Source organism: Parambassis ranga, chromosome 12 (genome assembly GCF_900634625.1).
Source record: "Parambassis ranga chromosome 12, fParRan2.1, whole genome shotgun sequence".
In the NCBI taxonomy this organism is placed as follows: Eukaryota; Metazoa; Chordata; class Actinopteri; family Ambassidae; genus Parambassis; species Parambassis ranga.
Window position 1 is genome coordinate 14,597,132 of NC_041032.1, and position 13,526 is coordinate 14,610,657.

The 13,526-nt window shown below is 43.7% G+C and overlaps 1 protein-coding gene across 1 annotated transcript in view; it reads right to left on the minus strand.

Annotated features, from left to right (window-relative positions):
- The window catches only part of hcn1 (hyperpolarization activated cyclic nucleotide-gated potassium channel 1), a 48,329-nt gene that overhangs the window by 16,645 nt on the left and 18,158 nt on the right, over positions 1–13,526 (minus strand). Inside the window, exons 3-4 of the mRNA XM_028417932.1 lie at positions 11,598–11,759; positions 2,999–3,217 (exon numbers count right to left, since the gene is read on the minus strand). Coding sequence (XP_028273733.1) covers positions 2,999–3,217; positions 11,598–11,759 — 381 coding nt within the window. The remainder of the gene's footprint in view (positions 1–2,998; positions 3,218–11,597; positions 11,760–13,526) is intronic.

Here is a 13,526-nt window from a genome sequence, read left to right on the forward strand (position 1 = left end):
GTGTGTATATATATATATACTTACACTAGGGATGCACCGAATTTTCGGCCACCGAAATTTAGCTGAAACAGAATGTTGTTGTGATGACGCTCCAGCATGTCTGAGGTGTCTTTTCTTGCCCATTTGAGCAGCTAACTAAAGAGATCCGCTCCTCTGATGCATCTACAGCTGACGTTATACTTTTAAACGCAGCACTAAAGCGTCTTCTTAGCAAAGAGGTTGAGACGGACCGTGGAGTGAAAACATTGAAAAGTACACTCGTACTCCCATCATACTTGTGGGAATAAAGCAGCACACACGAGATATGATCCAGGCAGCGTGGATGCGTAGAACCTGCTTGGAGACAGAAGCGCACAGCGCAGATCCAGTCAGATCCTGCAGTAGAGCGCCTAAAAAATCATAGACAGGCTATTCTGTTCTGATTTACTATATATGTGACATCAGATGTATTTTTCTGCTGGACATTTTTTTTTTAATTTGACAAAATGTTTATATATGCACTGGCCCTTTATTTAAATACAACGCACACATAATGTCCACATGAGTGGGGTCAAGCCAAGTTATTTTATTTCATATTGTGCATTGTTTGAATGTGCTAAATAAATATATTCAATTGCTTTATTCTTTGAAACATTAATATTAAGTTGTGCATTTGCAATGCTTGATTTTAGTGAGGTTAGTACACAGTCATAGCCATAAATGCAATGGTACTAATAATTGGCATAATAAGGTTATATAATAAGGTTTTTTTTCGGTGTTTCGGTTTCGGCCAAGAATGTTCATTTAGGTGCATCCCTAACTTACACCCTTCAGCCTGTGTATCCGCACATTATTTAATTAGCTTTACATGGAACTCAAACCCACATATGAAATGTAGGACAGCTTGGAGAGTAGTAGTCGAGCTGCTGAGTGACACACAGCTGGGTCACAGTGATTCAGCATCGGGGCATCACAGCAGGCACGTCTTGATATCATGCATACTTTACACCCTCATTTCCTCCCCCACCGTTCCTCAGACTCCTCTCTGCTCTGTAGCTTCAGCTTCTCCCACCTTTTTGAAACAATGGCCTTCATCTCTTTATCCCTGCCAACCCCTTGTGGCAGTGATAGATGTAATGACTGGAGGCTCAGCAGCACCCTGAAACCATCCCTGCTGCTGCTCAGCCTGCTCCGCTGATATGCACAGCCATGCAGCAAAAAGCAGCACTGGCTGGATCTGGCTCCACACTGGGGCTCTGTTACCACGAACATGGCATTCACAGCCTCAAAGCTGTCACTTCAATGCCTGGAGGGATGTTGAGAGGATAAAACCGGATGTAGATTAAGCATATTTGCTGTGAAGCAGATGTACATCACATACTGAACAAGAGAGCTGTCACTAATTCAGACAGCGACTTCCAATGACTCTTGTTCGCTGTGGGCGACCTGCTGTCTTTAATTTTTGCGGCAAGTGGTTTATAATCAATTATAAAAATGATGGTGTTCCTCCACCTCCACCTCAGCATCTGTTTATTGATGAGAGATGGTGATGAAATCGTCAGTCAGGCTGTGTTTAATAACAATGTGTTATTCCACTTTTTCAAAGGCATACAAGTCATAATGACGACTTTTTAAGCTGCATGTAAATCACTTCTGCAACATGGTGCCAAAAACACAGGGGGGGGGGGGCGCTGGCAAGGTCGGCCCATCACAGAACAGCTAAATGCTTTTACAAACTAAGTGTAAATTAAAGAAGGTTTATTTTAGCATGTCGCTGCCGAGGTGAGTCTGTCGATGCTGCGATAAGAATTGTGAGAACAAACTGACTGTGAGTCAGTCCAAACCTGCAACGGGCGTATTTTAAAAATGATCTGTTCATATGCTCAGAGAGGAACGGTTCGATTGATTGGTCGGAAGACTGATCAGGGCCAGCCCAAGGCATATGCGAAATATACGGTCACTTAGGGCCCCCAAGAGCACCAAAAGGCCATGATAAAATATATATTTTATATTTAAAAAAATAACATTGATTAATACAAATGAGATGGTTTTACACACAGTGCAGCCTATAGGATGATGAAGCATCTGATGCTGAGGTGGTGGTATGAAATTTTGCTTAGGGCCCCATAAAGGCTTGAGACTGATCCTCAGATCAGAAGAGCACCAAATTGGTCAGAATGTTTGACGTTAGGGATTAAAAAACTGCAGTAAATTATAAATAGTTTCAGGTCTTCAAATCGTTATCGACAAACTGCTACTGTCGGTGCATCCGTCTGTCTGAGCTTACATCATTTTTATTTACTGCAGCAGTTTAAGGTCAACTTGTTTTTAATCAAAACAACGTTTCACACACCATAAAGGTCTGTAATCCCACTGCACCACCACAATGCATAGAATTCTGCAGCATAAGCGCAAGCAAAGTTTGGCAGTTAAACTCTGGTTCTTGCGTGCAAACACAAAGCGCATCAGTCATGGCCGGGTGTTCTGGGAATTGCCCAGGCCCCTCAGCGGGATCACAGATGGTGGCTAGGTTGAAATGCTGGATAATCACTCTTCCACGTGGAAAAAAAAAAGAAAGATGTAATGATGTAATAGGGACCGAAATGAACTAGGTGGGGAAAAATAAAATGTGTTCACTGGCAGCATACGGACACTGAGGTGGCCGGTCAGGCTGTAGACCTCTTCACCCTGTTGGCCTTATGTGATCTGCTCGGTGGGGCGAGGGAGGAAAATCCTCTTTCCTAGTCATCGCCTCGGATATTGTGATCCGTGAGAGCACAACCCCATTGGTCCACAGAGCCACAGAGAGAGGACCTAATTTGTTTAAATCTAGCCTCAATGAGCAGGATTGTATGCAGTCAGAAAGAGCAAACCCTCCAGATTAATACTTTTAGACTTACTTGTTACTTGTAACAACAAAAGATTCAACATTTGTACATCCAGCATCATGTAAACCCAAACATTATGTTCAATCTTAGTAACGTGTGTGTCTGTGTGTGTCTGTGTGTGAGACTCCTACCTTCTCTTGGTACTGCCTGCGTGAGGAGTCCAAGGATTGGATTAGAGCTGTAGCATGGCCCACAAACATAGCGTAGCACGTGGCGCCTACAATCATACTGAGCATGGTGACCCACAGGTCAGACATGCTGACGGGTGCCCGGGCACCATACCCGATGCACAGCATGTGGCTCATGGCTTTGAAGAGGGCATAGGAGTACTGCTTACCCCAGGAAACATTCTGTAAGGATACAGAGAGAGAGAGAGAGAGAGGGTGGGGGAGACAAAGAAGGGTTGAGGGGGGATTTACTGAAAGGCAAAGCAGAGAGGAAAGGCTGTCCTCCCTTTGATGGATCACTGAACCTCAACCAAACATTCTGCCAACACACTCTTCATGCCTCAGAGCTTAATGCCCTCATTGAGTGACTGACCTCGCTACCTTTTTACCTTCACTTTCAGCTCTCCCACTGCTTGGACCTACAGCGCCACAGCCTTTTTTTCTGTTTACCAAAGTGTGGGAAAGAAGGAAGGAGCTCGCATTATTTACAGATCTCATCATTTCCCATGAATCCTTGCAGCATTGCTGATATATTGGTGCACAGTCTTGTTATCCAGTGGAGGTTGTTATGGAAGTTTGTCCAATTTGATGTGTGAATGATGAGATGCCTTTTTAAGGATTTTATCTTGTAGAAGATGGAGGGCGGTGCGACTTAGCACAACACAGGCTGGGCCAAATAGTTACGCAGATAAGTTCAGTACATTAGATGCTTCAAACAAGCTGCATTCTAACAATTAGCTCTTCATGCTAAGGAGAGTGGTCAATTTTTGCCACATTTAGAATGAACTAATGCTGTTTTTCTGCTTGGATGACGTTCTCGCCGGTTTTATCAGTATATAAGTCATGTTAGCATCATGCTTTTCCAGCTCTTAATATTTCCGCAAAGCTCTTAAAACGTTCCCTTTCTTTGTTTCCTGCTATGATCCAGAGATGATTCAGACTCCTCATTAACACCATACATGTCAAATGTGAACACGTGCCTTTACCTGTGGGGGATGAGCAAAAAAAGTTATATCTGTGAAAGCCACAAAGTTCCTATCTGGAGACAAATGTGACAGCAGCCTCGCCGCTGGCTCCTCCAAGAGCTTCAGCTCCTGCCGAGAATAAGTGCTGAGCAGGCGCTCTATATAGAATACCTATCTCACCCACAACAGAATGGCTAATGAAAGAAATATGAAACCTCTAGAAGATGTATTTAATCTCTGTCTTTTCCATCAGCTGGCAGGCGCACGGTTATGTAGCACATCCCATCATGTCCATGTCACCTTCCTTTTGTCATGGCGCCGCTCGGCGTTCTGCTCGGCTCCACGCCGTTCATCAACTGGGGTTTAGTAAATGAGATAATTTACAGCTAATCATTTGCCCTGGATGACTCATCAATTCTCATCTCCATACTGATCTGCTGTTTATTCCTGACACTGATTAGGAAATTTGTGATAATTACTCTTGCCAGTTATGGCCCATTTTGTTTGCATAGGAGGATTAGATGAAGGCGGTGAAGGGTTAAACCAACAAAATACTACCTTGAGTCTGTCCAATGAATCTGGACTGAAGAATCTGTTCACAGAGAACAAGCGCACCCGACCACGCAGCTGGAACAAACACCGTTTGCAGAGGTCACGGACCTCAGGATGTCCTTCCACGTGTGGCTGAGGTGGTGGTGGTGGGCGAATGTTTATTGAGCAACACAGCGCAATGTTTGTGTTGACATATTTATATGCATGGAAAAGCAGAGAAGTGTAGTTTTGCCTGATGCTATCGGATATGCTGGAGTGACTCAGTGCACCTTTGTCCTTGTATGTTTGGTGCACGTATCTAACAGGAGTTGTCTGCAGTGTGGGTCATAAAGGGCTCGGGGATGGAGATCACATTGTGTTTGTGCGCTGCGGGTATGTCATGGTTTCTAAAACCTAATGTTTGTTTTTATTTGGGACAAATGACGCAGATCAGATGCTATTTCAGGGACTAAATTCACCAGAGGTTTATGAATAAAGATGAGGAGAAAAGTCTAGAAGGAGGAGGTAAAATGCAGATTTACAGGCAGGCAGAACATGAAATATCCCTCCAAACCCACGAAGTGCACAGTAAGAACATGCAACGTGACCTAGCAGGAGCCACGTTATCTGTGTTTTTCTGGTCCTTTCCAGGCTCCTCTCTAATGCCCAGTTTACACGGTGCGATTTTGGGCTGTTGTTGATGAAAGACGAGCATCGCAGGAGAATCGTGGAGCTATCTTTGGTCGTGGCCATAAATCGGTGGTCTTACGTCGCACTGTGAGGCAGGTTCCACGATAACCGTTGTCAGCGTCTGGAGACCAACGACAAGCTGAGATAAAATTCTAGCGGTGTCAGAAATTTAGGATGATTGACTCACAGTGTGACAGCTGCTATGACCTGTCACCCCGCATCCACGTCTTCCTCCTCCTCCTCGCATGTTGACTTACGTTGCAACCTGCGATTCAGTAAATGGTCATCGTACAATCTGCATGCATCAAACTTGACGTCGTACCAAAGTTTATTAGATTCATGTCGCATAGTGTGTCATGCAATGGTCTTATAAGATCGTTAAAAATCGCACAGTGTAGAAAGGCCATTAGGTTGTTTTGACTTGTCTGGTTGGAGTCGATCAGTTCAGCAGCACAGCAGCCCCGGATAAGCTAACATATTTCTATTGATCAAATTTAAGTCCCAAGAAGCCACAAACAATCAGGAACTCTGCCATCCAAAAGTGGCATTACATTTACAACAGAGAACAGCTGCATGCTTGGTTACAGTTTATATTATGGCACGCTGCTGCTAAATCACATCTGACAATGTGTTTCTGTGTGACTCACAAGTTTCAATAAAGAAAAAGCCATCTGTTGGAACAGGGCTCATATCCCCAGGTTTAAGGATTAGAGACGCTAACAAGTCGACAGATTTTTTTAAACTTAATGACAAGGAGGAAGAGGCAGTGTCGACTTAGGTTGTGCTGATAACGTGCTGGAGGTAGTTCAGGTTATGAACTCTAACTCTGAGAGGAAAGGATGGAAATTGATAGAAAATAGCAGCTTAGACTGATGCATCATTTCCAATAGGGGTGGGAGTTTATATCAATATCAATGGCATTGTCAATTCTGCTTATCAATCCAATTCCTGAGTAGTTCTCTGAATGGCCAAAAAAATAGGTTCTACACCAGCGGGGCCCACACTTTTCTTGGCTCGGAGGGTACTTTTTACAATGACCAAGTCAAAATGATCTACCTACTCTAATCCCAAAAAATATGCGTCATGATTGATGGACATTATAAAAACAGCGCGCAGCATCCAGTCTGAACTGGCATCAGGCGGCAGTCCTCTGTCTCTCAGCCCGCAGCATTTAGCCGCCTCACGGTTTGTTAACACCACCCAAAACTTGTCGCAAAGATCTTGTAACGCTAAGAGCTCTCACTCCTTCGATCCTTCGCACTACTACATAGACACACAAACACGCAATGACGCAGGCGATCAGGACAGAGTGAGACATCAGTGTTATAAAAGATCTTTGAGGCACCATGAGGATAGATCGTAGACTAATATTAAAATATTTTCTAAATGGCAGGCGATCCACCCACACAAGAAGAAGAAGAGCCAGTTGCCTGTGTCAACATCAGCCTGTGTGTGTGTCATCGTCACTTTCATCTAAAATGCAGGAAAAACCGGGAGATGTTTATATGTAGCTTGGCTTTATTAATAAAAAAAACTGCGTATGCTGCTTGCAGTTGCGAGGTGACAGTATGCTAATGCAGGATATTAAGTGGAGATTTGACCAGCGCTCCTCAGGCAGTCCAACATATGACATTCTGAATTGGGACACAGCTTGAGTTGTTGCAGAGAGTGTGGCGCAAATGAAGCGCAGCACAAAATTACAGGGAAATGATAGAATCGTTAAGAAGAATCGATAACGTTGGAGGTGCACAATTCCGATGGAATCGGTCAGTTGGAACCGGTTCCGAGTTGGAACTGGGTCTCGATTCCCACCCCTAGTTTCCAACTAAACATCTGGGAGGTGTCCAAATTTTCACACAGTTTATCCTTAGGACCTTCTGTGGTAAAGCTCACTGCCGTGCCTCCGTTTGATTATGACTCACACTGGTGGTGAGTGCTTTATGATTACAGCTGGCAGCCACATACTTAACACCTATCGGACTTGCTTGTCAGTGTACAGTAGAAATCAAGAAAAGAATAGGCGTCACCGTGTGTTTTATATTAGAGTTGTTAAAAAGCAGAAACTGCCTGAATTGACAGATTGATTTCAGTGTTGAGTCCGTGCTCCTTTTAAAGCGTTTCTCCTGTTTTTTATTCCCCCGGCCTCTCTGGCAGCATACGCATTCAGTTCTTCCAGAGTTATTCTAAATATAATTATGCTCTGAATGCTGCAAAAACAAGTTACATCAGACGCTGCAGATTCATCTTTCAGCACAAAAGTGAACTCACACACTTCATTAACACAAATCCCATCCAGCACTATTGTCAGAGTTTCTATAATTCAACAGCGTGCGCGTCAGCAAATCACGTCTCAAACAGTTCTTGCACGATCTGACCGGATATGTCACCAGGAAAGGCAGCGGATGATGCACCATAGTCCCAGAGAGGAGTGTGACCCAGAGGCGTAGGTTGTTGTTGTTGTTGATACTGACGAATAAATATGAGACTAACCGGATGTAATGTAGAGTTAGATTCACATCTTCATCCCACACATGCTCTCTGACTCTAGTAGCTTTAACGTGTGGATTTATCATTTTAAATAACTCTTGGTTGCCACATTTTATATTATTATTTACAAATATTTCAATGAATCCTTGTGTATCTATACAGAAAGTAACCAAACAGGCGAAACATTCACATTAACCGATTAACTTTTATTACTCAATCATATAATTCTCTCAAACCCAACAAGCTGTCCCTTTGCATGGGGGAGAAAAAAAAAGATGCACAATATTCAATTACATAATCAAACTACAAGCTGTTCTCCCTGGAAGCGCACAGAAGGCACAGCAGTCTTTGAACACAAGTGAGGAAGTGAGGGGGTCTGCAGGCCTGCATGGGCACCAAACTGGCAAGAAAAGGCCTCACAAGGTTGTCTCATTAGTTCTCATGCTTATTGCCTGTAGCAGCTGATGGCAGATTAATGTTTGCTTATGAATGGCCTATAAAATGTCAGCAAAAGAGAGGAATATGTTTGTTTTGTCTGACTATTTTTAATGGGGTATTATTATAACCGCAGAGGGAAACATTGGCTTGGCTTTAATTCTCCTCTGTTTAATATAATGTAATGTCAAATTAAAAGCACTTTGGTGGACAGCAGGGCTTTTATTGTGAAATATCAGCAGACATTCTATATGTAACAAACATGTTTGAGGCAGTTATTCACTGTCCAGAGCTACTGCTGCTGTGTTTTTGTTCCACCTCCAGGACTTTGTGGTATGTTTTCTTTCCCTCGGTCCCTCCTTCATGCACAGCTATAGTCAAGAAGAGGTTAAAAACTCCCTCCTATTATCTACTGACAAATGACGCACAGCAGCTTCATCCAGCCACATCACAAATCAGGAAAACGAGCAGGAAAGGCGGTCTTAAAGGAAACCAGTGCGTGCTTCTTGCTGAGGAAAGTGCGAATGTTTGAGAAGAGAGAAAAATTCTGATTAATTCATAAAGTCTGGACTGAGCTCAGCTGTTGGAAGTGACTCATTCAGGGGGGTTGGGAAGATAGATAGAAATGTAGTGGGTGGTCCTGGGATGAAAGAAGCCAGGAAGGGTGACTGGTGCTGAAAGACGAGGTTATGCGTGGTTAGTCAGGCCTTTCTGTGTTTTGTGAGTGTGTCTACCTGCAGTATATCCGCCCGTCTGTCTGCCCCTAACCACCTCTCAGAGACATGAATCCTCAGCAGGCTGCTGCTCAGCTGTCTCTCTCTCTTAATATGAGTAAGCACACAGAACATACACATGTCTTTAAGGTGTACATGCGGACAAATGCAGCAGCCCATCAGCTTCTAACCTGAGCCAACACAGTGACAGCAGCATTATCTTGTCTGGTGATTAAGTAAAAGCAGCCTCTAAAGAGTAAGAAGCTACTCTCAGGCCATTAGTCATGAAGATAACAGCCCTGCAGCCTGCGCTGCACCACTCAGCAGTATCTCCCGTCCTCGTTGGCCTCACAGCTGGAGACAAAAAGTACAGAGCCAACAACACAACAGAAAATGTGACGCAATCTGCATCCAAAGTCGCCACCGTTGAGCTGCTTAGTCCTGCAGACAGCCTCTCTCCCTTTGTCGACCACATTATATATTTATACCTGCAGTAAACAGAAGAAAACCTTTTTTTTTTTTTGCTGATGCACTCTGATGGTGTTAGATGAGAGTTCCCACTCTTGGGCTGGGCTTATCACTTTGGATTTGCCAGACGGCAATCAGCACACACAGGCTGGCTTCTGCACGGATCCACAGGGAAGAGATTCCACAAATTGCTCATTCTGCCACATTACAGTCAGTAACACTACGCTAGCTGCTCACGAGCTGATACCTTACAGATATGTTGGAGCCTCTGACATGTGTCATGGAGGGGCTGCAGCCACATGTGTTAAAGGTCGGGTAGGAGATTTCATTCTGATGCACTTTTTGTTAAATTAGTGTAACTTCTCTTTACAATCCGATAGCAACCGATTAGTTCGGCAGTTTCGCTTTAAAGCGAAGAATATGAATCATCTGTGGAAGCTATAAAATGCTAAAAACATCAGCCAATCCTCCGGGTGGACCCTGTAGGAGTATTGGCTGGTTGTCACTCTCTTCCTGCTCTGCGTGCACCAGAGAGGTACGTGCATGATGGCCGAAGTCACAGACCGCAGCTCGTCTTCAGGTAATGCGCGTCCATGTGATTGGAGGCGTGGCTTCGGGGTGAGCTCCGAGAGAAAGGGGCGTGTGTTTACGTTTGAAATCTGGCTGACTCTCACTGAGTTTTTTTAAAATCTCCTACCCTACCTTTAAGACTCTTAATGTTTTTTTATTTATCACAAAAATTGCATATACGCACCTGAAAAATCAGCATATTTTAAAAATGCGCTCTTGTCATTGGACCTCAGAGTGCACGCTGCCATGCTCTGTATGCAGACAAGCAGCATGAGCCAGGACGTGTGTCTGGAAACCTGATCTGTCTGTGAGGAGGAGTAGTGTAGTGTTGTTTCTGCATACAGATCCACAGTGTCGTGTTGATCGTGTTCATCAGTAACCTCCACACACACACACTTGTGACGTCTTTGTATATATTTGGCTCTAGCTCTCCGCAGTCAGATGATCCGGCCACACAGGGGGCAGGATATTAGCCTTTCGCACGATTTCCCTTTCGTATCGATCTGTTACAAGAAGGGAAACGTCTGATTCATCCTGAACACGAGCAGCCACATGCTGTGCAAACGCAAGCGGCTGTTCATGATGATATTTAATGGCTATGAAGCCAGAGTTTAAAGTTAAATAATCTGGGTTACTGAAGGAGGAGTTGTTTGTTTTTGTTTACACAGCAGAGCCATTAGCCATTTTAAATTGTGTGACAGCTATGCAGAGAATTACATCACAGCAAATTCCTTCGGTGTAAACAGAGATGGATAATGTCTGTTTGGATGAATAACACATGCTGGGCTGGTATTGAACTCATTTTGGGCAAGTCAGTGCCTCAAAGTAAAGATAAGAGCGAGCGTGTGATGTTGAGGAGAGCTGACATTCGCACCTCCAGCTCGATGCCTGCGAGCAGCCAGTGTACATGTGTGCGGCGCATGAGATGTTTGTCACAGAGAGGGCCGTGAGAAGGCAAAAAGACTTCCAGGAGCGAGCAAACATTTACAATCGGCAACACCCCGAAGGCCCGAGCGCACTTCCACACCATAGCATCGCTCCCAGATTAGCAACCGCTGTCTGCTTGACCCCAGCTCAAGTAAAGGAAAGAGGGGGGAAAAAGGTCCAGGCTGCCACTATCAATGCTTTTACTGCCACATCCCTTTAATGTGTGTATAAGTAGCAATATATCATTTAGACCACAGTCCAGGTCAGAGCGGAGAGACACGTCAAAGCTCATCTTTTACTTCTGTGTCATTTATTGTGTTTTAACGATGGTTCTCAGGGGAGAGTCCTGACAGCACAGAAGTGATGCTCACACCAGAAGCCAGTAGAAACATGTTTGATTTAGAGTTTAAGCCATCGACACTTCAACACTGAGCTGCAAACAAAAAATACGGCTGCAGGAGAAACACTCCTCCACAGAACTAGTGAGGATGCAGCCTGGGGACCTTCCAGAGCTGCTCGCAGTGGATTGCCTTCCTGAACCCTTCCTTTAAAGGCGTAGTTTGTCTGCTAAAATATTAAAAATTGTTTCCACTTGAAGGCGTCACCATACTAGCTCTCCGTCGCTGTGGTGGCTGCATACTTAGGAAGCCCTTTGCACAGCTTTCCCTCCTCCGTTTGAGAATCTGCCACTCTAATCACTGCAAACTGCAGCGCTACAGCTTGTATATCAAATTCCAAAAAAAAACAAACAAAAGAAGAAAAGCTGGTGATACTTACAACCATACCGTTTAGGGACACCCAGCAGTCGGGGGGGAAGTCTTGGAGGAGAGGCACCAGATACTGGAGACATCCATCCCAGTGACAGAGAAGCAGCATCATCCCTATCAAATTAAATATTCTTACCACTGCACTAGCCAGGTCATAGGTCATATGGAAAATCTGCCAAAGAGAAAAAACAGAAGAGGACAGAGACCTCGGTTAGACCTCAAGTGCAAACATTTAGTCGAACGGAGTTAGACCTCTGAAACGTGCTGTGGACGGAGATCCACAAACAGGCTTGAAGTTATCTTTGAAGCTGAGGGCATGGTGAGCCTCTGTGGCCACTGCTGCAGTGTGTGCGTGTGTGTCTTCACACTCGCAGATGTTGGGCTGTTCATAATTCAACATGGCTGCTATCCAAAACAAACTGACCAGTGGAGGAAACACACACACATACAGCAGAGTGTAATGTATCGCAGATGGAGAGAGTATGTGTGTGTGTGTGTTTAAACACCAGGAGCTGCTGCTGCTGGTTGTGTTGTGGTGCCGTTTAATCAGAGCAGGAACGTTTCATAATAGAAAGTCATCAGCGGGGTGAGTGAGCATGTCTGCGGTGAGAAGCGGTTTCATTTACGTCGGAATCTGGCAGAAGAGAATCGGCTCACGCCTGATTGGCTGCCGCTTCAATTCAAACTTTCTCATTAGCATGAAAAGCCATTACTTATTTCCAGGTTAGTTATTCCATAATCTTCCTCACACTGCTGCTCAATAATAATAATAATAATAATAAAAAAAAATTAAATATAGAGAAAGATGGCCACTGATGGGCTCGTCCTGCATAATAAACCTGCCCAATTTTTCAGTTGGTTGAATTGAAAGATTATAATTTTCAGGTAATTATGATCTATTTTAAGTTAATGGCTTTCTATTGCCTGTAAAATTCATACTTATAATGATATTTTTATAGATTTACCACACTGTCACACACACAAGGCAAAGTCTGAAATGGGGAACTTTGTGTTTTACTATCTTTAAAAAAGAAAATAACTCTAAACTTCCGTACTGCATTGGTGTACTTCTGATCCTTTTTATCCCCATTTGTATGCAAACTCTTCTTCCGTCATAACCTCACCAAACCCCAGGTGTTTCTAAAAGCTCTTTGAATCCTCGCCTAGTCCCCACCCCCCCACCCCGGGTCCATTGTGACTGTCCTGTAACCTTTCTGCACAAAGGACAGTGTCCACACACAGAACACAGAGGAGAGAACAAGAGCCTGAGCTGATGCTCAGATCCCTCTACGCTTCAAATCATCCACAGGGAGATACAGGGCGCTGCCCTCCAAGGCTAAAATTAGCCACTAGCTTACGGGATGGCTGTCTCAATGCACTCAGTATGCTCCTACATCTGTACTCTTAATTTAGCAGACCGCTCTCTCCCTCTTGTTTTATTTTATATATATATATATATATATATATGTCTGATATATATATATATATATATATGTATGTATATATATATATATATATATATATATATATATATATATATATATATATATGTATATGTATGTATATATATATATATGTATGTATATATATATATATATGTATATATATATATATATATATGTATATATATATGTGTGTGTGTGTGTGTGTGTGTGTGTGTTTACATTTATCACAGTGTGATGACTCAATAACAAAGACAGGGTCAAACTTCATTAAACAGCACAACAAAAGTACTGAAAAGTGGGGGGTGGGGGGTGGGAAGGTCGCACAGATTCTCAGGCACCGTCTCACTTTGCTGGGAAGCCTCTGTGACCTTTAGGTTCCACTGAGTCACACAAGGCCGGAGAGGGAAACTCATTAACACAACATGGAGTTTGTTTGGGTTTCTTTCTGTCTGTTAGTGGCAGCAGGTAGCACAAGGTTTATTAATAGGGTTCTT